Source organism: Sabethes cyaneus, chromosome 2 (genome assembly GCF_943734655.1).
Source record: "Sabethes cyaneus chromosome 2, idSabCyanKW18_F2, whole genome shotgun sequence".
NCBI lineage: Eukaryota > Metazoa > Arthropoda > Insecta > Diptera > Culicidae > Sabethes > Sabethes cyaneus.
Window position 1 is genome coordinate 149,152,613 of NC_071354.1, and position 22,349 is coordinate 149,174,961.

The 22,349-nt window shown below is 44.6% G+C and overlaps 1 protein-coding gene across 1 annotated transcript in view; it reads left to right on the forward strand.

The window, feature by feature from the left end:
* Nucleotides 1-510: 510 nt before the first annotated feature.
* LOC128734043 (L-lactate dehydrogenase) overlaps nucleotides 511-22,349 on the forward strand; it is a 198,913-nt gene continuing 177,074 nt past the window's right edge. The window contains exon 1 of the mRNA XM_053828022.1: nucleotides 511-559. Within this exon, the coding sequence (XP_053683997.1) occupies nucleotides 552-559 (8 nt within the window). The 5' untranslated portion in view covers nucleotides 511-551. The remainder of the gene's footprint in view (nucleotides 560-22,349) is intronic.

The window sequence follows — 22,349 nt, forward strand, 5'->3', positions numbered from 1 at the left end:
AATATGGAAAGATAAAATTTCAACAATATGAATTTCACTACCAATTATCACTAATGTACGTAATTTTTTGTCTGCTCAAATCATCTCAAACGAATTGGGCCAAGAACCCCACAACCTAATTGAGTGTCTCCTGAGGGATGCACCTAATGATATCGTATATGGGTTTTTCATTTTTATAGCAGCTTCAAGCACTGTAGAGTCACTGCGGAAACGTGTAAAAGTGCAGTGATGGTAGTTTTATGCGAGCTATCGATACCTCTTAAACAGCCGCACTGCAGAATTCATTCGATGAATGAGGTGTGCATCACTTGAAGCAGTTTTACTGCGACTAGCGCTAAGCTCTGTTAAGTCAAGTCTTCCGTCGATAAAAGGCAATGAGTTAAATCGAGTAATCCATCTATCAGTATTCCGTAAGCAAATGTAGTGTTTAGGCTTAAAAATCATTTATGTTGGCTTAAAATTCAACATCATAGTTGCTTGGTTAGATTTGAGAAGTATGATTATTATTTTCATGCCACTGTTCTCACACGAAAACGTGCGCTTCCCGGTCAATGAAACGGTAAGTTGGATGCAAATCAATGAACTGCGAAGCTCGCATATTTTTTCGCGCCCAACCATTTACGTTCCCCAGGTTTGTCGTGTTCTTTTCATTCTTTTTTATTTCTACGCCCTCGTTGTTGAGAAGGATGTCGGCGATCGTTTGCTCGTTCGACAAAATCAGAATTAAAACAAACAAGGACCTGATGGAACCCTACACCGCCACCGTTCATGTAGACATTCTCGAGAGCGTGTCGATTGTTGTTTTACCACTTGGCTTGATTTTACACCCTGTCTGCATTCACTAGTGTATGAGATTTTTTTCCCAGCTTCCATCATTATTATCATCAACATCAGTCTCCGGTAGCAAGCAAGACCTCATCCAGCATCAGAACAGCATCGCCGCAAGAGCATTCAGCGTATCATTCGGTGGTATCCGGTAGCCATGTTTCTTGATCCCCTTTTTTGTCGCCCCGCCTGGATTGGATTGGATGCGATATTGCCACGGGTAATTCTACACTGCACTGCGAACTCATGCATGCCATCGAGGGTGTGTAGCACAAGAGTCTTTCGAGACAGGACGGTGGCCCCAGCTCCAGCTGATGATGACCTCTCACGTAATAGAGCCAAGATGGAAACTATTGTATCGGATAGTTTGTGTGCTTTGATGATTGCACGTATGAATGAATGTGAAGAGTTGTCATTTTGTTGAATGAGTTTGCACATATCTACCTATATGATATATTGCTGGGCGCCAGGGTGCAATGTTTGACAGCAGATACTCTGTTGATTCACATTGGAAGAACAAACACGATAGTTATTAAGCGAACTGCATTTTCAAATAAGCTTCTCTGATCGTGTGTGTCCATAGTGCAACTGTTTTAATACAGAAAGTAAGAAATATTATTTTTTTAATATTTCAAGATCGTCGCTCACTTTCAGTAGAGACCTTGAATATAATTGAAACGCCTTTCTTTATTTTGAGCTTAAACCATGCTTTCGACATCACAAATGTTTTCCTGGATAATATCGCATAGGCTTGTATAGAAGCCTGTAATCATTTCATGACCTTTTAACTTTGGGTATAGAATTTTTTCGACGGTAGAGTAGTGGAAAGTTTAAAAATCAAAAGTGAGTTGTACTATACACACTATAGTCGGAAAATGCGATTTTCGGCCAAATTATTTTTTAATTTAAATTGGATGCCCGGGGACGCCGAAAAGTGTTCCAAATAATACTACCACAGACAAACAGACGTAACACTCGTTTTCCATTCATCGTACCGATAAAACCGTCATTTCAAATTTGGGAATGTCGCTTAGTTGGGAATGTCTCCGTTTTGGTCAAAGTGGCACTTTTTGACGAAAGAAGGGGAATTCCCCATAAAAAATACTTGCCACTTCGAGGGACACCCATATTGCTATTTGATATTTGGGAATGTCAATCATAGATGGTGCTAGTGTTCAGGATAAATGTGAGGTACGATAATTTTTGTTGATTTTTCTTCCAAGAGTTATGTCTGTTTGTCTGTGATACTACCATAAAAAGAAAATAGTTAAAAGTTGTCTGAGTTGCTTTAGAAGCAGCAGAGGGTGTTATTTTACACTTTTGCTTTGCACACGATATTCGGATATTCAGCGATGCTATAAAGCGTGAATGTATGTGGCTCATTAGCAGGCTTGGCATGCACTTTTCGCTTCGATTTTGTTCTTTGGATTACTGCAAATTTCAAAAAGTGATGTAAGGGGCGTTTGTAGGATAAGTAATAGTCTATAATATTGCTGAAGACAGCTATGTTTTATCTTTTGTATTTACAGCGCTATAGGGCTGCAAAGCCGTTGGTAGTAACGGCTGGCAACTAAAATTTTGGATTTTTTTCGCGGCCCTTATGCTCAACAACGAACAAGCTCAGAGAGAAATGAGAGTATGTGTGTGTTAGCTCTCTCTCTCCTTTTTTTGTTAATATTTTTTATTTTGTTTATGCTTGCCCAGTTTTGCTAAAAATGGCGTCGAAACAAGAAGCATTTCGGGAGCGCGTTGTACACTTCTACGAACTGCAACAGAAATCTCAGCAAAAAGTATACGGTACAACATTTGAAAAGCAAATATGTTGCGGCTTCGACTGTTTACCATATCCTAAGATGCCCAACAACTATTCGCAAGCAAGGTAGTGGAAGACCAGACAAAATTATGGCCGCAGAAAGACATCGTTCTCTTTCTCGTTTCTTCAACAACAAGCCCTCTGGTTTGGCTATCAATTAAGATGCATCAGTAGAATGTTTGAAGAAAATTTTGATCCCGTTTCTACAAAAACATCATGTAAATGGACAATACATCTTTTGGCCGGATAGAGCATCATCGCATTACACCAAAAAACACAACCGTTCCTAAATACCCAGTCGATCCCATTTTTACCTAAAAACTACGTCCCGAAAATTCTGTCTCAGTGCACCATATCGAAGATTTCTTCGGGATTTTGAGTTCCTTGGTGTACAAAAATAACTGGAGAGCCAAGAATTACAAACAGTTGATTGGTAGAATCAATTGATGCATTCGCAAAGTGGACATGACGGCCGCACAACGCTCCTGTTCGGACGTCAAACGAAAGCTTCGCCGAACAGCCGATAACGGACCATTTTCAAATGTACACTAATTTTTTTCAACAATGGATAATGTATCTTTAATTTCGATAATCAGAACCTCTTCATGTATCTTTGTTTTTTTTGACAGCTTGAGAAAAAAAATCCAAAATTTTAGTTGCCACCCGTTAAAAAAAGCGCTCTTTTTGCTACCAACAGGGTAGCAGCCTCATAATGCCGTAAATTCAAAAGTTAAAACATTACTTTCTTCAGCAATATTGCAGCTAATAACTAATTCTACAAATGCTCCATACATCATCTTTTCAAATTCTGCTTGGCTCAGGTGAACCAATCAAAAGAGCAAAATCGAAGCGAAAAGTGCGTGCCAAGCTTGCTCCTTAGTTATAGACGAATTGAATCGTTCACGTCTCTGTTTTCTCATGATAAAACCGTTTGCCGATGCTCGGCGTATATATTCATTTTGCGAATTTTCCAGCGTCTGCCGTCAACAGAATCTGCACACTCTTCTTATTGGATTTGCAGACGACGTGGTACTAACGGTCGCGGGTGAGTCGCTGCAAGAGGTACAATCGACTAAGGCCTTAGACATCATACCAAACTGGATGTAAATGTGAAAGTCTGGACGTGAAAGTACAGATAGTCCATCCCAAGATGGAAGTATTAATGGTTGGTAACTGTAAAGCAGTGCAGCAGGCACAAATACGTCGGAGAGCATATCACAACCTCGCAACGAATGTTGAAATACCTGGGAGTGATGTTTGACGACCGGCTGAGTTTCAATGGCCACGTTGACTACGCCTACGAGAAGACGACGAAGGTTACCAACGCTCCAGCTAGGATATTCCCGAACAACTCTGGACCAAAAAGTAGTAGTAGACGTCTGCTGACCAGTGTATCTAGTCTCCTGGTCCTCTAGTCGTGAAACTATTCGAGCATCATCAAAGTAGAACAGGTGTCCTTCTTGGATAGTGTGCTGCGCTAATCCAGTCCTAGCCTCCTTCTTCTTCCGCCAGCCTCACCACCAGTTTCCTCCCTGTTTGACCAATGTAGACCGTTCCATCGCCTATACCGCACGGAACTGAGTATATTACGTTCGTCTGCTTGCCTGCTGGAATCGTATCCTTCAGTTTGCTGTAGATGTTGTTTACTACCTTGTTTCTTGGCTTAAACGCAAGTGTATTGTTGTTTGTGCATGATTTTGTTAAGTTTTTCGCTCAGTCCCGGGATGTATGTTGTGGCAGCATATTTTAGTTGTGTGTGTGTGTGTGTGTGTGTGTGTGTGTGTGTGTGTGTGTGTGTGTGTGTGTGTGTGTGTGTGTGTGTGTGTGTGTGTGTGTGTGTGTGTGTGTGTGTGTGTGTGTGTGTGTGTGTGTGTGTGTGTGTGTGTGTGTGTGTGTGTGTGTGTGTGTGTGTGTTTCATCTGCAGCAGCTACGCGCCTCCACGATGGACGATAGAGCGGTTTAACCAGATGCTGGATCAGCTGACAGATGCCCTGGTCGATCGGAGACCAGTTGTTATCGCCAGTGACTTTAACGCCTGGGCAGTTGATTGGGGGGGCTGGCAAAGGGTGAACATGTGCATTCCATAACCTCTGTTCATTAACTCCTATTCCTACCTCCACGAGGTGCCGGCTGGGGTCTGCAACTTCGGTTGTCGTATGCTAACAGGAAAGGGGGCACAGTGGCTCCCGCCCTCATTAAGATGGCAGCCCCATCAGCGGGATAAGGACCTTAGGTTAACAGCCTACTGTACCAGAACACACAAAAAGATAATGAAAATGAAAGAAGAAATCTCTCCGGATTATTGGCAACGACCTTTAGCATGAAAACACGGACACGAATCGGAACATGGAATATACTGACCCTTGCCCAGCAAGGCAAGCTGGCTCAACTTGCAAGGGAAGCTAGCCGCCTGAAGCTTGAAATCCTGGGGCTGAGCGAGGTCCGCTGGCCGGGTACTGGCGAACACAGGACATCATCCGAGCAAGTCTTGCTCTACTCTGGCATACGAGGTGAAAATGCTACTCGAGAAAGAGGAGTTGGATTCCTACTGAGCCCAGGGGCACGTGCGGCCCTGATGAAGTGGGAACCAATAAATGAGCGAATAATCGTTGCCAGATTTAGAACACGGGTTAGGAACCTTACGGCAATCCAGTGCTATGCGCCAACAGATGCTGCCGACCTGCAGGAGAAAGAGAGATTTAACAGCCAGCTGAGCAGCGTGGTTGAGAAAATCCCGAAGGGGGACATCCAAATTCACATGGGCGACTTCAACGCGAAGATTGGCTCAAACAACGCGGACCTTGAACGCGTCATGGGACGCCATGGCCTAGGAGAGATGAGCGAAAACGGGGAGCTGTTTACAGAATTCTGTGGTAATAACGACGTGGTCATTGGTGGATCGCTCTTCCCCCATAGACCAGTACATAAAGTCACGTGGGTTTCCCGCGACGGCCGAACAGAAAACCAAATCGACCACATCTGCATCAGCCGGAAATGGAGAAGGAGCCTTCTTGATGTACGCAACAAACGCAGCGCTGACATTGCATCCGACCATCATCTTGTTATCGCTGAGATACGTCTGCGCGTCGCACGTGTCCAACGACGGGAGGAGAAAGTTGGGTGCCGCTACGACGTCCGCCGATTGGAGAATCCTGAGGTGAAAAGGGCCTTTGTTGAACAACTTGAATCTCGAGCCTCGGAGTTGCCATCTGGTGGAACCGTCGAAGAGCAATGGACCGGCATCAAGAACGCCTTCATCACGACCAGTGATGAAACCCTCGGCAAAGCGCGCAGTGGGCGGAGGGAGTGGATTTCGGATGAAACTTGGAGGAAGATCGACGAGCGGAGAGAGGCGAAAGCCGGCATTGAGCGAGCGCGGACCAGATCGGCTAAGACAGCTGCCCGTCAACGATACGCCGAACTGGAGAGGGCTGTTAAACGTGCTTGTAGGCGGGACAAGAGAGCCTGGACTAACTCCCTAGCCGAACAAGGAGAAACCGCCGCCGCCAATGGTGATATCCGTTTGTTGTACGATATTTCTCGCCGCCTTAGTGGTGCCAGGATGAATACAAAGATGCCGCTAAAGGACAGAGCTGGTCAGCTATTGACTGACCGTACAGAACAGCTTAAGCGATGGACTGAACATTTCGAACAACTCTTCCGAGTTTCAAATGTCAGAGACCAACAAAACCAGCAGCGTACGACGCCTACAGTTCGTCGAATAAATCGCGTGAACTCGGAGGCGCCATCGCTGGATGAAATTGTAGCAGCCATCAAGAGTATGAAATCCAATAGAGCACCAGGGATAGATCGTATTTCAGCCGAAATGCTCAAAGCTGACCCATCTTTGTCAGCCCAGATGATGCATCAGCTTTTCAGCAATATTTGGGAAACCGCAACTTTTCCGGTGGACTGGATGCAGGGCATATTGGTCAAAGTCCCTAAGAAAGGAGACCTAACGGAATGCGGTAACTGGCGTGGCATCACGTTGCTCTGTATTACTCTCAAAGTACTCTGTAAGGTAATCCTCAACCGGATCCAGGAGAAGATCGACGCTACTCTCCGGCGGCAGCAAGCTGGATTCCGTGCTGGCCGATCATGTGTAGACCATATCACAACGCTCCGCATTATATTGGAGCAGATCAACGAATTCCAGGACTCTCTTCTGCTGGTGTTCGTTGACTTCGAAAAGGCGTTCGACCGACTCAATCACGAAAACATCTGGGGCGCACTTAGGCGTAGAGGAGTTCCAGATAAGCTAGTCCATCTCATCGAGGCTCAGTACGAGGCGTTCTCGTGCAAGGTTTTGCACGACGGCGTCTTGTCCGACCCCATAAGGGTTACTGCTGGCGTGAGACAGGGCTGCATTTTATCACCGCTTCTGTTTCTCATCGTTATGGATGAGATATTAGTTGGAGCAATTGACAGGAGACCAAATCGAGGATTGCCTTGGAATCCTCTAACGATGGAGCAGCTAAATGACCTCGACCTAGCCGACGACATTGTCTTGCTCGCACAACGCCGAAACAACATGCAGAGCAAGTTAGACGACCTCTCCGAGAGCTCCCAGGCAGCAGGTCTCACAGTCAATGTAGCGAAAACTAAGTCTATGGTAGTGAACACTGACAATTCCACCAACTTTACAGTAGCGGGACAACAAGTTGAGCAGGTAGCCGTCTTTCAATATCTTGGTAGCCAAACAACGCCCGATGGTGGTACCAAGACTGATATAGCCACACGGATCAGGAAGGCCAGGGGTGCCTTTGCAGGTCTGCGAAACATTTGGCGCTCAAACCAGATCACTCTACGTACGAAAACCCGAATCTTTAATTCAATCGTTAAATCCGTACTGCTGTATGCCTGCGAAACGTGGTGCGTCTCAGCGGAGACAACGCAAAAACTGCAGGTATTCATTAACCGGTGCCTGCGATATATTATTCGTGCCTGGTGGCCTGATAATTGGATATCCAATGAGGAACTCCATCGTCGGTGTCATCAACGGCCGATAGCCACAGAAATTCGTGAGCGTAGGTGGAAGTGGATCGGACACACCTTGAGGAAAGGAGCGAACGAGGTTTGCAGAGCAGCACTCGACTGGAATCCACAAGGACAGCGTAGAAGAGGCAGACCCAGAGGCTCATGGAGACGGAGCTTAGCCAACGACATCCGGGCTGTAGACGAGAACCTGTCCCGGCGACAGGTAAAAGCCATGGCGGGTAACCGTCAGCAGTGGAGATGTCTGATTTCATCCCTTTGTTCTGCCGGACCGGCGGACATGGACACATAAGTAAGTAAGTAAGTAAGTTGATTGGGGAAGCCGCCTCACCAATCCAAGTAGTTTGCTAGAGGCCCTAGCAAAGCTAAATGTCGTTATAGCGAACGAAGGCACTACTAGCACATACCGTAAGGAAGACCGGGAGTCCATCATCGATGTCGTCTTCTTTTCCCTGCCCTGGTGCGGCAAGGATTACGAACTGGAGAGTGTGCGAGGAATATACCCACAGTGATCACCAAGCGATTCGGTACCGCATTGGGAACGGGACGCAGATGGATACATATCGGCGAGCGGAGGAGGAAAACGGCATGCCTCAACAAGGGTGTATTTGTTGAAGCGCTCAGGTTTCAAAGCATTCCTTCGAACCTAAGTATGGAAGGGTTGACAGCAGTATTAACACGAGCGTGCGATGCCACTATGCCGAGGATAAAGAGACCGAAGAACGGTTGCCGCCCAGTCTGTTAGTGGAACACGACGATCGCTGAATTACGGGCAAATTGCCTTCGTGCTAGAAGGAGAAGTCAGCGAGCTCGCAATGAGGCCGATAGAGAAGAAAGAATATTAGCGCACAGGATAGCAAGAACCGCACTTAACAAAGCAATTCAGCTCAGCAAGAAATCTTGCTTTGAGGAACTTTGTCGTAGCGCCAACGCGAATCCTTGGCGAGATGCTTACAGATTTGCTATGTCAAAAATTAAAGGTCCTTCCAGACCACCCGAAAGGTGTCCGGAGAAGATGAAAGCCATTATCGACGGGTTGTTTCCGCAACATAAAATAATACCCTGGCCAAGCCCATCGAATGGCGAGGAGGCGGAGCACGTAGAGGAAGCTCGAATCACCAACTAGGAGCTAATCGAGCTGCCGAAGGCCATGAAGGGACAGAAAGCCCCAGGTCCAGACGGAATTCCGAACCTGGCTTTGAAAGTAGCAATCATGGAGAATCCAGATATATTTAGGACCACGCTGCAGAACTGCGTTCCCCGATACCTGGAAGCGCCAGAAGTTGGTGTTGCTGCCGAAGCCGGGAAAACCTCCTGGTGATCCCTCAGCGTATAGGCCTATATGCCTATTGGATACGGTTGGCAAGCTGCTAGAGAGAGTAATCCTGAATAGACCAAGTATACGGAGAGTGAGAACGGCCTGTCAAGCAAGCAGTTCGGCTTTTGGAAAGGCAGGTCTACAATAGATGCCATACGAAAGGTAGTGGATACTGCGGAAAAGGCCCAAAAACAACAGAGAAGAGGAAATCGTTACGTCGTTACGTGCGGTGGTCACCTTAGACGTGAGGAATGCTTTCAATAGCGCTAGCTGGGAAGCAATCGCCCGTTCGTTGGTTACCATGACGATTCCAGTGTATCTCAGCAGGATTTTGAAAAGTTACTTTCATAATCGTATATTGATATACGAGACAGACAGAGGGGAGAGAAGGATTACAACCACGGCAGGTGTTCCTCAGGGCTCCATCCTTGGCCCGACGCTATGGAACGCGATGTACGATGGAGTATTGAAGCTGAACCTCCCCAGCGGTGTGGAGATTGTCGACTTCGCTGATGATGTGGCGTTGATAGTAACTGGCGAATCAAGAGAAGAGGTGGAGGTACTCGCCATGGAATCCATACATATGGTGGAAGATTGGATGGGAGAGAATAGGCTGGCAATAGCTCATCATAAAACAGAGGTGGTAGTGATTAGCAACCGAAAGGCAGTGCAGCAGGCAAAGATCATAGTCGCGGAATGCATCATCGACTCTAAGCGTGACGTGAAGCAGCTGGGCGTGATCATCGACGACCGACTAAATTTCAATAGTCATGTAGATTATGCCCGTCAGAAGGCAGCAAAGGCGATCACAGCGCTAACTAGAACCTTACCGAACAATTCGATAAATAGTAGCAGGACGGGGCTCCTGGCTAGTGTAACCACGTCAATACTTAGGTATGGCAGCCCGGCATGAATCTCGGTATTAAGAACGAAAAGAAATCTATCGCGTTTGAATAGCACGTACAGACTGATGAGCATGAGAGTAGTGAGCGCCTACCGCACCATATCACTGGAAGCGGTCTGCGTCATTGCCGGCATGATGCTACAGAAATAGAGGCCTCCGTGGAGCTAGAAAACGAACACGGATAGATACATTGCGTAATGGGCAAGTGGTTTGGGACAACGCAATGAATGGAAGATGGACACATCGGCTGATCCCGAATGTGTCCACGTGGATGAACAGGAAACACGGGGAAATCAACTTCCACCTGACTCAATTCCTGTCAGGCCACGGTTGCTTCAGGAAGTACCTGCATAGATTCAGTCACGCGGAGTCACCTCTCTGTCCGGAGTGCGCTGAAGTAGAAGAAACACCGGAGCACGTGGTGTTTGACTGCCCACGATTCGGGGCAATGCGAAGCGCAATGTTTACCACCAGCGATGAAGACTCCAGCCCAAATAATGTAGTCCAAAAAATGTGTCGTGACATTCACACGTGGAATGTAATCAGCCGAACCATCACACAAATCATGTCGGCACTGCAGCGAAAATGACGCGAGGACCAACAGTCGATTCCTTAAATAGAGTCTCATGTAATCGGTCTCGGAGAATGTTTCACCGCCGGAGAACTTCTCGTTGGAGTAGCTGAACTTAAAACACGCTAATCCGCTGCGTAATTACCTCAGACGAACACTCGACCTCGGGCACTGGTTTAGGTATCAGGTATCAGCATCTTTGGCTCGAACAGCACGTGCCTCACAATGTGGAAGATTTGTGCCTTGCCCATCTTGCCCGTGTCATCAATTACCTGATGAGGCTGGGAAGAAAAACAGGAGGAATCTGGGACTTCTTTAGGCCTTATTGCTCATCGGGTGTTTTCATGGTTTAGTCAGTGCAATGCTTTTTCGAAATCAACAAACACCAGAAAAAAAGAAACATTATTTTTTTTTTGAAACTTGTGTTGTGGGTTCGAATTCGGTTATAATCTCAGATTATAGCACAGATTATGGTTCGACCCATGCACCTTCCAGCTTTGGACAAATGGTCACAATGACTACTTGTTACGCGTAGCTACCAATAACCCCCCCCCCCCTTCCTCACCTTTCCGCGCTTTCCCCGCCATTCAAAAAAATTTTCATTACTTTCCTCAACCGTTTCAAAAAAAAATAGATAAATACCATCGACCGTGCGTAGCTGGCTAGCTCTGTCTTTGGGCGGTATTCTCGCATTGATCCTAAAGACTATCGATGCAGTGAGGAATGTCCCACTATAACAGGATATCTCAATTGGCGCCGGATTTTTCTCCCTAGCTCTCCCATGCTCTCTTGTTCCGCCTACAAGATTATTTAACAGCCCTCTCCAGTTTGGTGTGTTGTTGGCGGGTTACTGTTTTAGACGTCCTGGTTCGTGCCCGTCTAATGCTGGTTTCACCGTGCTCGGCTCATCGATCATCCTCCAAACTGCGTGTGAAATCAATTTTTTTTGGCAGCGCACTGTGCCGAAGGTTCCATTCGCATTGTGGTGTCATGCGTTCTTGATTTCAATCCCTTGTGGTTCAACAGTTCTATTCTACCGCCTAATGGAACTGTTGAAAAACGAGGTTTGGGGTTCTATTTGTCCAACGACGACCCTTTTCATCTTAGGATTTTCCAGTTAGCGGACGTCTAAACGGTATTGAACTATCATTTCCCATCGCTGGCATATCTCACCTATGAAAAGCTGGGCGGATGCTATATGGGCGCTGCGTTTGTAACGTACATCAAGAAGGCTCCTTCTTCTGTGGCTGATAACCATGTGGTTTTTGGTTCTGTCGTTACGGGATACCCAAGTGACCTTACGCGCTGGTCGAAGGGTGAGCCCTTAATAACGAAATTATTTATGAATCAGAACTCTGCACACAATTATCCGTTCTCGAAAATTTCCTGAACTATGGTGTCACGGTCCGCGTTGTTCGAGCTCAACTTCGCGCTGAAGTCAATTATATAAATTCAGTTGTCACTGTTGGGACTTTCTCGACTACACTGTTCAGTTGGCAGTAACAACGCTCTATCTCCTGCAAGTTGACACTATCTGTTGGTGCATAAATAAAATCGGCTCATCGTAAAATTTCTCACCCGGTAACGATTATTTTCTGTAACAAGAAAGTTGTCAGGTACCATAGGATGTCGTTACGATTTCCTCCTGCAAAAGGTTTGCAGTGAACTGTTCTGTGCGAATTTTGAAGACGGCCAATAAATAAAAAAATTAATTGAAGATTTAAAGTTAAATTGACAACCACAATCTTTTTCGTTAACATATTTGATATTCACGCAAAAAATCATAATGAAATAAATAACTAATTCTTAGCTATGTACATCCAAAAGCAACTAAGACATAATTCGTTGACATCCCGTTAATTTATGCAGATACCGATTGATTTCCGGTGTATCGGTATCAACCGCGTTCGGTTAACTTTGCTTCAGGAATTTTACTTTTTTGCTTACCTTCGGTGGATTTTTATTATTCCCAACAATCGTAAGCTCAAAACTCGAACGACAACACGTTTCGAGTACTTTTACTTACAGTTTTATCTGCCATAAAAATCTTGACACTCCATGAAACCTAGTGCAAAGCGTGCTCAACTGCACAGCAGTTGCATCCGCTCTGCAACGTGTTAGGTATGCTCAAGTTAATGTGTGCATTTAGCTGAAACAATATGCTAGTCTAATTTGCGGATACGAATAACTGCAAATTAAAACTGAGGCATTTTTTATTATCACAGCTCATCACATCATTGAACCATGAAATGGGCCTAATTAGAAACACAATAATATAAAATGGTGAAATTATTCAAGCAAGTATGAGAGAAAGTAGCGAAATAATTATTGTTGTAGTTCAATTCTTATAAAAACTATGTTAATGGAAAAATTAGAAACGTACCAATTAAAGTTTTATAACATGCATTTTCTTGTTCACTAACTGAAATAGGTCATTGAATTATTTCTGTAAGCAAAATTAGCATTCAAATTTAACCACCAAACGGGGTCTGTCAGATTGTATGCAACATGTGCCATCGAGATTATTCAAATTCACAATCATTAAAAGCAATATTCTCAGCATCCCTATCACAATGCCCTGCAAAACAGTGGAGATGCTAACCTTCCACGGTTTTGCAGGGTACGCGAACGGATGTAGATTAAACTCGACGAGATACCGCGGACGTGCCCACTGAACGGGCATAGAAAATCGCGCGCGGGAGTAAACGCAGACAGTGGGAAAAAAAGTATTACTTCCAGCCACCTCGATCAGGAAAAGTGTTGCTGTACAGATAAAGAGAGTGGAAAATTAAAATTAAAACTGTCGGCTTTGATGTATGCTAGAGATGACGGAGCGGAGCTCTTAAAACTGGCGAGACGTGGCGTGGCTGTTGAGTGTATCTTTCGGCGAAAATGTAATGACGCCGAGACAAGTCGATAACAGAGTACAGTGTTTTTGTGCCGGAATTTTTATCCCAGCAGTATGCCTAGTATAGCGGGTTGTTCATTAGTGTTCGCTCGTGGGTTAAAGAAATAGTCCAATACTAGACAGTGGGTTGTGCGCCAGCAGCCAGCGGTTGACGCGGCATGCGGAAAGGGGGTATGCAGAATGACGTCTGGACTGCGCTACCGGATTGATGGAAATTTGCTTTTCCCTCCGGAAATACAAGATGTAATCGCAACTTTTTACACTCGACTGTAGTGGAAAGCTCTTGAGACTGATAGCACTAATTCTTGCCGGCGCGTCTTTCACGGCTTTGAAGTAAATTTGGATAGCTTTTGATCTCGGCGAGATTGGAAAATGTACAAACAGAGTGATATGCGGCAATTGACTTACCCGAGATTGGCCACTTTTATCAGGATGTTGCTGAAAGGCGGAAAGAAGTATACGTTAATTATGTGCCTCGGAAGTGGTGAGTTGTTTTGTTGAACAGAACTGAACTTAACTATTGATGATGACAACCTCGGGGGAAATAGAAAATCTCATCCAGAAGAAGGGATCAGTATTTACTGAATGAGATGTTTAATTAAATAGAAACCGTTGTTGACCTAGACCTAATGTTGTTGTAATAAACTATGCACAGTCATATTTCTGCTGCGCGTGTGAGACGAATGCTTTGCAAAAGTTTAAACACAGTTTTGTTTTTTACATGCTGCTTGCCAAGGAACTGAACAACTTGGTTTCATGTAGGAGAAATCATTGTCGGAGTTTATGGATACAGGTTTTAATGTGCTAAGAACAGATTTGTAACAACAAATGACTGTTTTCTTAACAAGTAGTGAGCCTTGGGATCAATCCCAGATATATCGCTCTAAGGAGCTGTGTGGGGGGCCCCGTAGCCGCAGGGTTACCGAGTCTGCTTTGACAAGTGAGTGGTCGTGGGTTCGAATCTTAGTAGAATCAAGCCATTCGATGTCAAAGTGACTTTAGCATGGGTTTATTCTCAGGCCCCTCCAATTTACCCTTCCTTCGTGCTGAATTCTATATTTACCCACTGAAGCCTCCTGACAGTGCAAATGTCCCTCCTATAGTTAAGTGTACTGGTCAGAGGTACGAATGAGTCTTCGCCAGGGACGGCTGTAATATGGGATAGTGCTGGCAGCGAGGAATAAGTGGGTAAAGTAGATCAAGCTTTGAAGGAAGGGTAAACCCCAATACGCACAAGCACGCATAAATTTAATAAGCATATCGCTCACTCAATAGCGATTATAGCAAAAAGAAATGCAGTGCAGGTCATACAGCAAACACCCGGGCGATATTACAATAGATCAACTATACTGGTCGCAGTAATGAGTCCACACATGGAAAAAAAGGAGCTGTGTCGTTATATTACAAGTAATAGTTTTGGCTTTATACACTTGCCATGATTCCAGTAATCAAAATTAGTGATAGAAACCACAATACTAATTTTACAAAGATTATAAAATGGGGAGAGTTACCTGGAAGGAGCGTCCAATATAGCTCCGGCTCTCTCAGGCTCCCACCTGGCGCCTCCTAAGTTCTGAGTCAGAACGAAGTCAATGATGATCGATCGGCCGTACTTGTAAATGCTTCATGTATATACTGGAGTAGCGAGCCTAAACGCCTGTTGCCCAAGCGAAGCGCCGCTCAGACAGTGTCTGTCTTGAAGCGAGCGGGCTGAATATGAAACGTGCCCAGCTAGCACCAAATCGTACACCAATAACCGAAAATTTTCGTAAATAACTCTTAACAAGTTCGGAATCGTAATTAAAGCTGAATAAAGTCCGCCCAAGTCGTTTTTCAGTCGTATATAATGATAACAGCTGACATTCATACGATATTCAGCACAGAATCGTATAGCAATACGGAGCGGGTCAGGCTTAATCGGATAGTGTCGTATATAATTACTTATATCGATGAAATCCATATGTTTATTCCTCATCACGTATATCGCCTCCAAAATACCACGGAAATGCCAATTTTGTGCATCAAATACGATTTATTAGCAGGTATATATGTACGTAAAGCTGATTTTCAACTTTTATATACATATAAAAATGCTAGCTGGGTGATATCCCGCAAGCAACACGTAAGATGACAGACCCATCAGTGGGATGCAAGGATTGCGCGATCGCGACCTCGCGAAGTTCCGCGCAGTAGGCCCTATTGCAGGCACTTCTTTCAACTATCAAATCTCCTACACTGTCGGTAGAAAGGCAGAATATGGAATCGGTTTCGTAGTGTTGGGAAAGCAAAAGCAATGAGTTATCCGGTAGAAACCCTTAACTGACCATATATGTGTATTGAGAAAATTGGCAAAATCTTCAACTATAGCCTAGTTAACGTATACGCACCGACAAATGATAAATCTGATGATGCTAAGGACGAGTTCTATGATTGACTCGAGAGGACCTATGGAGAGTGCCCAAAACATGTCATGAAAATCAACGTCGGAGATGCAAATGCGCAGCTCGCCATTGAAGAATTCTTCCGTCCTGTCATTGGAAGACATAGCCTTCATCTGTTGACTAACGATAACGGTCTGAGGCTCATAAATTTCGACGCTCGTACTAAGAAAACACTACGTTGAAGCATCCATCGATTAACGGCAGATGGCGTGGTAGTGGATGCCGAATACCAGAGAGCGACAGATAAGAAGTATCAGGGCAGGAGTCCCATGCTCACTGCGGCTAACAGAGAAAGGTATAAAGAGACTGGAGCTCCGGAAAAAAGAATCCCCCGTAAAAAACCGCGAGTACGAGGAGCACATGTTCGCCGGCGCAGAAGAGGGTAACGCCAGCAACGACACACGGAGTTTCTACAACACGATGAGGAGTAGGTATTGTGCCATGCCAATCAGTGAGTTGGAAAACGGTAAGGCTGCTGGGAAGGACGGTATCCCGGCTGAACTTCTAAAAGCGGGGAGCGAGCTGTTCTACGAAGGAATCCACCGGGTCAATGTCAGAATCTGGGAGGAAAAACAAAGGCCGGAGGAGTGTTTGGATGGCCTCATTTGTCCTATTTTCAAAAAAGGACATCGACTCGAGTGGAAAAACTATCGAGCCATTACATTGCTTAATTATGCCTATGAGGTGCTTTCCCATAGCCTGTTCTGTAGACTGAATCCGTTAGCGGAGTCATGCGTCGGCGAGTACCAAGCTGGTTTTCATGAGGGTAGCTCAACGACGGATCAGATGTGTAAACTGCGTCAAGTTCCGGGAGCACAACACTTGCAAACTCAACATCTGTTTGTAAACTTTAAGGCGGCGTACGGTTCGGTTAAATGATTCGTGCGACGCTAGATGGGTCAAAATCATGTGTTAGAGTGCGAGTGAGACCTTAATCGCTTTCATGATCGCGATTGGGTCGATTAAAGGCGAGCGCCGTACGAGTTGACCATGATTCTGAGGAGGAAAAGCGCCAGAAGAAGGACAGAGAGTGGGGGGCTGGAACAACTATTCCGGATCAATGACACGCGCAAGTTTTACGAGAAGGTGAACCAAACTCGTAAGAGCTACACACCTAAATCTGACATGTGACGAGCGAGGGGATCTAATCACAAACGAGCGCGAGGTGATCCGCAGGTGGAAGCAGTATTTCGATGAGCACCTCAACGGCGATATAGCAGAAGGAGACGCACCGAAAATTAATCTCAGAGTGCCTACAAACGACAACGCGCGTGCCGGCTCCCGATCTTGAACAGATCCAGCGAGAAAGTTGTCAGCTGAAGAATAATAGAGCCGCCGAAAAGGACCGACTCCCGGCAAAATTCTACAAAAATGACTAAGAACCGTTAGCAACGTGCCCACGCATCATATTTTTTGGAGGATTCCAGAGCAGCATACAATACAGTTGAACGCAAACAGCGATGGCAAATAATGCACTAGTACGGTTTCCCGGTCAAGCTAAGGCGGCTGATCAAAGCTACTTTAGAGCGAGTGATGTGCTACGTGCGCGTTTCGGGGACACTCTCGAGTCCTTTAGAATCGCGCAGAGGGTTGCAGCAAGTAGATGGACTGTCCTGTTTGTTATTTAATATCGCTATTGAAGGTGTGATTCGGTGAGTGGGCATCGAATCGAGAGGAACGATCTTCAGCAAGAGTAGCCAAATCCTAGCCTTCGCAAACGATCTCGACATCATTACTAGAAACCTTGGGACGGCGGAGGCATTCTGCGCCAGACTAAAAACAGAGGATAGAAGGATAGACTCACAAATCAATGCGTCGAAACCAAGTATATGGTAGGAAGAGGCTCCAGAGAAAGCCACATTTGCCTCCCACGGACAGTGACTATTGACGGCGATGAACTGGAAGTGGTTCATGAGTTCGTATATTTGGGATCTCTGGTGACAGCCGACAATAATACGAGTAAAGAGATCCAACGACGCATTTGAGCTGGAAATCAAGCCTACTTTTCCCTCCGCAAGACGCTTCGATCAAGGAGCAAACGCCGCCGCACAAAGCTGACGATGTACAACACGCTAATTAGACCGGTAGTCCTCTACGGACTTGAGATAGTAGCCTTGCTTACGGAAGATATACGTGCACTTGCCGTATTTGAAGGAAAAGTGTACATTGGCGTAGCTAGAAAATTTCCCTGGAGGGGGCCTAGGGGGTGCCTTCCAAAAAAATTTTGATTATGATCTTGTTACTCTGGCTGTCACCGATAGCACAAGGTTTTGTAGGAAAATACCAGGCGGGCTTGATGAGGGTCCGCGCAATTACCAGATATGTCGGGTGTACAACCTGTCCGCGCATGACATCTTTATTGATTTCAAAGCAACATACGATACAGTCGATCGAGACCAGCTATGGCAGATAATGCACGAACACGGTTTTCCGAATAAACTGACGCAACTGAGCAGAGCTACATTGGAGAGAGTGTTGTGTTTCGTGTGCATCTCTGGGATACTTTCGAGTTACTTTAAGATGCAGCAAAAGTTGGGACAAGGGGACGGCTTATGTTGCATGCTATTCAACATCGCACTTGAAGGGGTGATCCGACGAAATCGGAATATAGGACAAGCGTTCTAAACATAAATGCGGCCAAGACCAAATACTTAAAGGAAACAAACGCGTGCCTCTCGTGGACGGTAACTGTTGATGGCGACGAAGTAGAAGTGGCAGATGGGTTCGTGTATTTGGGATTGCTGGTGCACACGGACAACAACACTAGTAAGAAGATCTAGTTGCGCATTTAAGCGGGAAATTAGGCTTCCTTAGCCTTTCGCAAAACGCTAGGCATACGCTATTTTCGAGCGGAAGGTACTGCGGACGATATTTGGCGGAGTACAAACTGAAAGCGGAGAGTAACGGAGACGTATGAATCATGAGCTACAAGCACTGTTTGAAGAGATTGCCATCGTCATCTGGCAAAAGTCAGTAGGCTACAGTGCGACGAAAACAGTTCTCTTTAACAACTGCACCAGCATCAGGAACAGGGAGGCTCAACGTGATGGCTCGACCAGGTCGAAAGTGATTTGCGACTTCTGTGAGTGGGAAATTTGCGACGAGTGGCCCAAGATGTAGTTGAATGGAAACGAACGCTTGAAACAGCGTGAGCCGGGGTGGCTACTAAGCTACTGACGACGACAACTACGCTTTTGCGTTGGCTTGTGAAAATGAAAATATCTACACAGCGGGAACATATACACATACATATATATAAGTTTTTTCCCGGTTTCCAATTCCAGTGAGGAAAATTTCTGGAGGGGGCCTGAAGAATTCTGGAGGGGGCCTGGTACCCCAGGCACCTCCTCTAGCTACGCCAATGAAGGTGTAGCCGACTATTTTCGGCGGAGTTCAAACGGAAAGCGGAGAGTGCCGGAGGCATATGAATTACGAACTACAAGGCACTGCTTGGAGAGATTCTCATCGTATACGATGAGCACTGTTTGGAGAGATTCCCATCGTATACCTGGCGAAAGTTGGGAGACTACGGTGGGCTAGCTACGTCGCAAGGATGCCGAACGACTGTGCAATGAAATCCGTTCTCTTCTAGAACCCCGCCGGCATCAGGAATAGAGGAGCACAACGTACTAGATGGCTCGACCAGGTTGAAGCCACCTTGCGTGTATCGAGACGCGTAACGAATTGGCGACGAGTAGCCCAGGACCGAGTGCAATAGAGAGGAATTCTTGATACAGCAAGCGCCACCCCGGCTTTCGGTTGGTAAAAAAGCGAGATTGGGATTTGCCATTAAAACCGCCAAAACGAAGTACATGGTTGCTGGCTGGGAATGTGGGATTCCAAACGGTGTTAGTGCCGTCGTGAAGCTGGATGGGGAACGTAATGAAGTAGTTGAGGAATTCATATACCTTGGTACGCTCGTGACATGTGACATGTAGCCAGCTGAAGTCCCGTAGTTTGCAAATTCGCACAAAACTGGCACTCTTTTTTCCTGTATGGACTCGTCACTGGGACCAGTTTCATTGATCTATTGTGATATTGCCCGGGCGTTTGTTGTATGACCTGCAATGCATTTTTTTGCTATGATCGCTAATGAGTGAATTATATTTTATTCGTGCTTGTGTGTATTGGGTTTACCGTTCCTTCAAAGCTTGCCCTTTTTTACCCACTCGTTTCTTACAGGCAGTACCTATCACAATATTATAGCTCACAAATAGCTTTCCCTGACGAACACTCAATGCGTTCCTCTGACCAGTACACTTTAACTATAAAAGTGCCTTTGAACCGTCAAGAGGCTTCATCGGGGTAATATAGAATTCAGCATAGAGGAAGGGTGATGAGGGGCTTGAGAATAAACTCATGCTAAAGTCTCTTGACTTCGAATGGCCTGATTCTACTAAGATTCGAACCCACGACCACTCGCTTATCGAAGCAGACTTGGTAACCTTGCGGCTATGGAGCCCCCCAAACTGGCTCTCTACAGAATACTGATTCTCCCGGTGGCCCTGTACGGACATGAATCCTGGACGCTAAAGGAAGCCAACCGACGAGTGCTTGGAGTTTTTGAGCATAAAATTCTGTGATCAATACTTATAGGCAAAATGGAAAACGAAGTGTAGCGCAGACGCACGAGCCACGAACTGTATCAAGTATACAAATATGCTGATATAGGCAGTACAATGTGGCAGTGGCAGGCTGCGGTGGACTGGGCACGTGACCAGAATGCCCGACGAAAGAGTAGCCTAACCAATTTTCAGCAGAGAACTAGGAAGAAGCCGTAGACTACAGGGCAGCCTTGAAGCGAGGGATGTGCGCCGTCGAGGACGACGCGCGGTTATCTAGTGTTCGAGGGGATTGGAAAGGCCTGATTTTAGAATACGAATTCATGACTACTCCCTTGTCAAAACCGACTGGACAGCTTTGTGACTACAAAACACCCAACCAACCGTTTTAAAACATATATTTGTTTATAAAATTACGAGACCTCCGATGAAAAGTCGCAAAAACTATTTTCTGCCTCATAGAAAATTTAAAAAAAAATTCTTCATGTTTGTCAATTCAATATGATTAAGTGATAAAAATTTCATGATAGCTTTTATTGTTTATTATACAAAACATAGTCATAAGCCAGGCCTCAAAATGTTTTTACCTTTGTTATACTATAACAAAGGTTTAGGAATTGGTCGAAAAACACGAAATTGATCCGAGGCCCGGAGGGCCGAGCCACATATACCAATCGACAGGGTTCGACGAACTGAGCAATGTCTGTGTGTGTGTGTGTGTGTATGTGTGTATGTATGTGCGGAGCGCAACTTTTCTATCGCCTGTTTCTCGGAGATGGCTGAACCGATTTGTTCGCTATTACTTTTGTTTGAAAGGTATTATTGCCTAGTATATCACTATTTAATTGTTTCGAGGTCCGACATTTCGTTTAAAAGTTATAAGTAAAAAAGTAAAAATTACGTGACACGATTTTCTCCGTACCCAAATGACCGATTTCAACGATTTTGGTATCGAATGAAAGCTCTTGTTAACACTAAATTTTTCGGATAAATTTTCAATAAAATCAAACAAATTCAACAAACAAACAAACAAAATTCAAACAAACGATCAGTTTAAAAGTTATGCTTAAAAAACCTGTTTTGACAAGGTAATAATTATCGCCTGTTTCTTAGAAATGACTAAAGCGATTTAGACGCTATTAGTCTCATTTGACAGGTAACATAACCTAATAGATCACTATTGATTTGTTTTTTGATTGGACGTTTAATTTGAGAGTTATGATCAATTGAATACAACACATTAAAATTTACAATATTTTATAACGATTTCATCTAAGATGATTTATCTAGTTTAAATTATTTTGGCATCAAATTAGAGATTTTAATGCTACAAATATATCTGCAAAATTTCAGAAGAATCGGTTTTGCCGATCAAAAGATATTAACCCTCCACTCCAACACTCGCGCCGACTTTTGTAATTCGGTTACTCGTGCGCACAATGGTCCAAAACCAAAAAGACATGCGCATTAGAATTTTGACTGGGAAAACTTGGTCTTAGGTTTATGGAACCTTCGGAAGAATTTCTTGAAATTGAAAGTTCTATCGTCTGGTGCAATTTAAATTTTGATTAATCCCCCTATAAGTGAAATAAAAAAATTATTTTTCTTCAGTTTCAATATAACACATTGATGTGTTCTGCAAAGTTTTAGAGCATATTATTATAAGAAATTTTGTTGAATACAGTAACCTTCTATCTATTAAGCGAAGAGAGAAAAATCTTATTCATTGTATATGAATTTGTAAGATCAGTTTTTTCGATTTTAGCTCTTTTTGTAATTGTTGCATTCCTTTTTCATGTATTACAAAATTGTATAAATAGTAAAAATACACAACTTTGATTAATATAGTATACCTCTATGTTTGTTTGTTTAGGTACTGTAGAACTTTGATTAAAAAAAAGCCTTAATTTTGACCCAGAATGACTCGACTACCAACAGATACATTTTAAACATTTTATATTGCTAATTATGTTGCTGCATACAGACACCATTTTTACATATGAAGAAACGA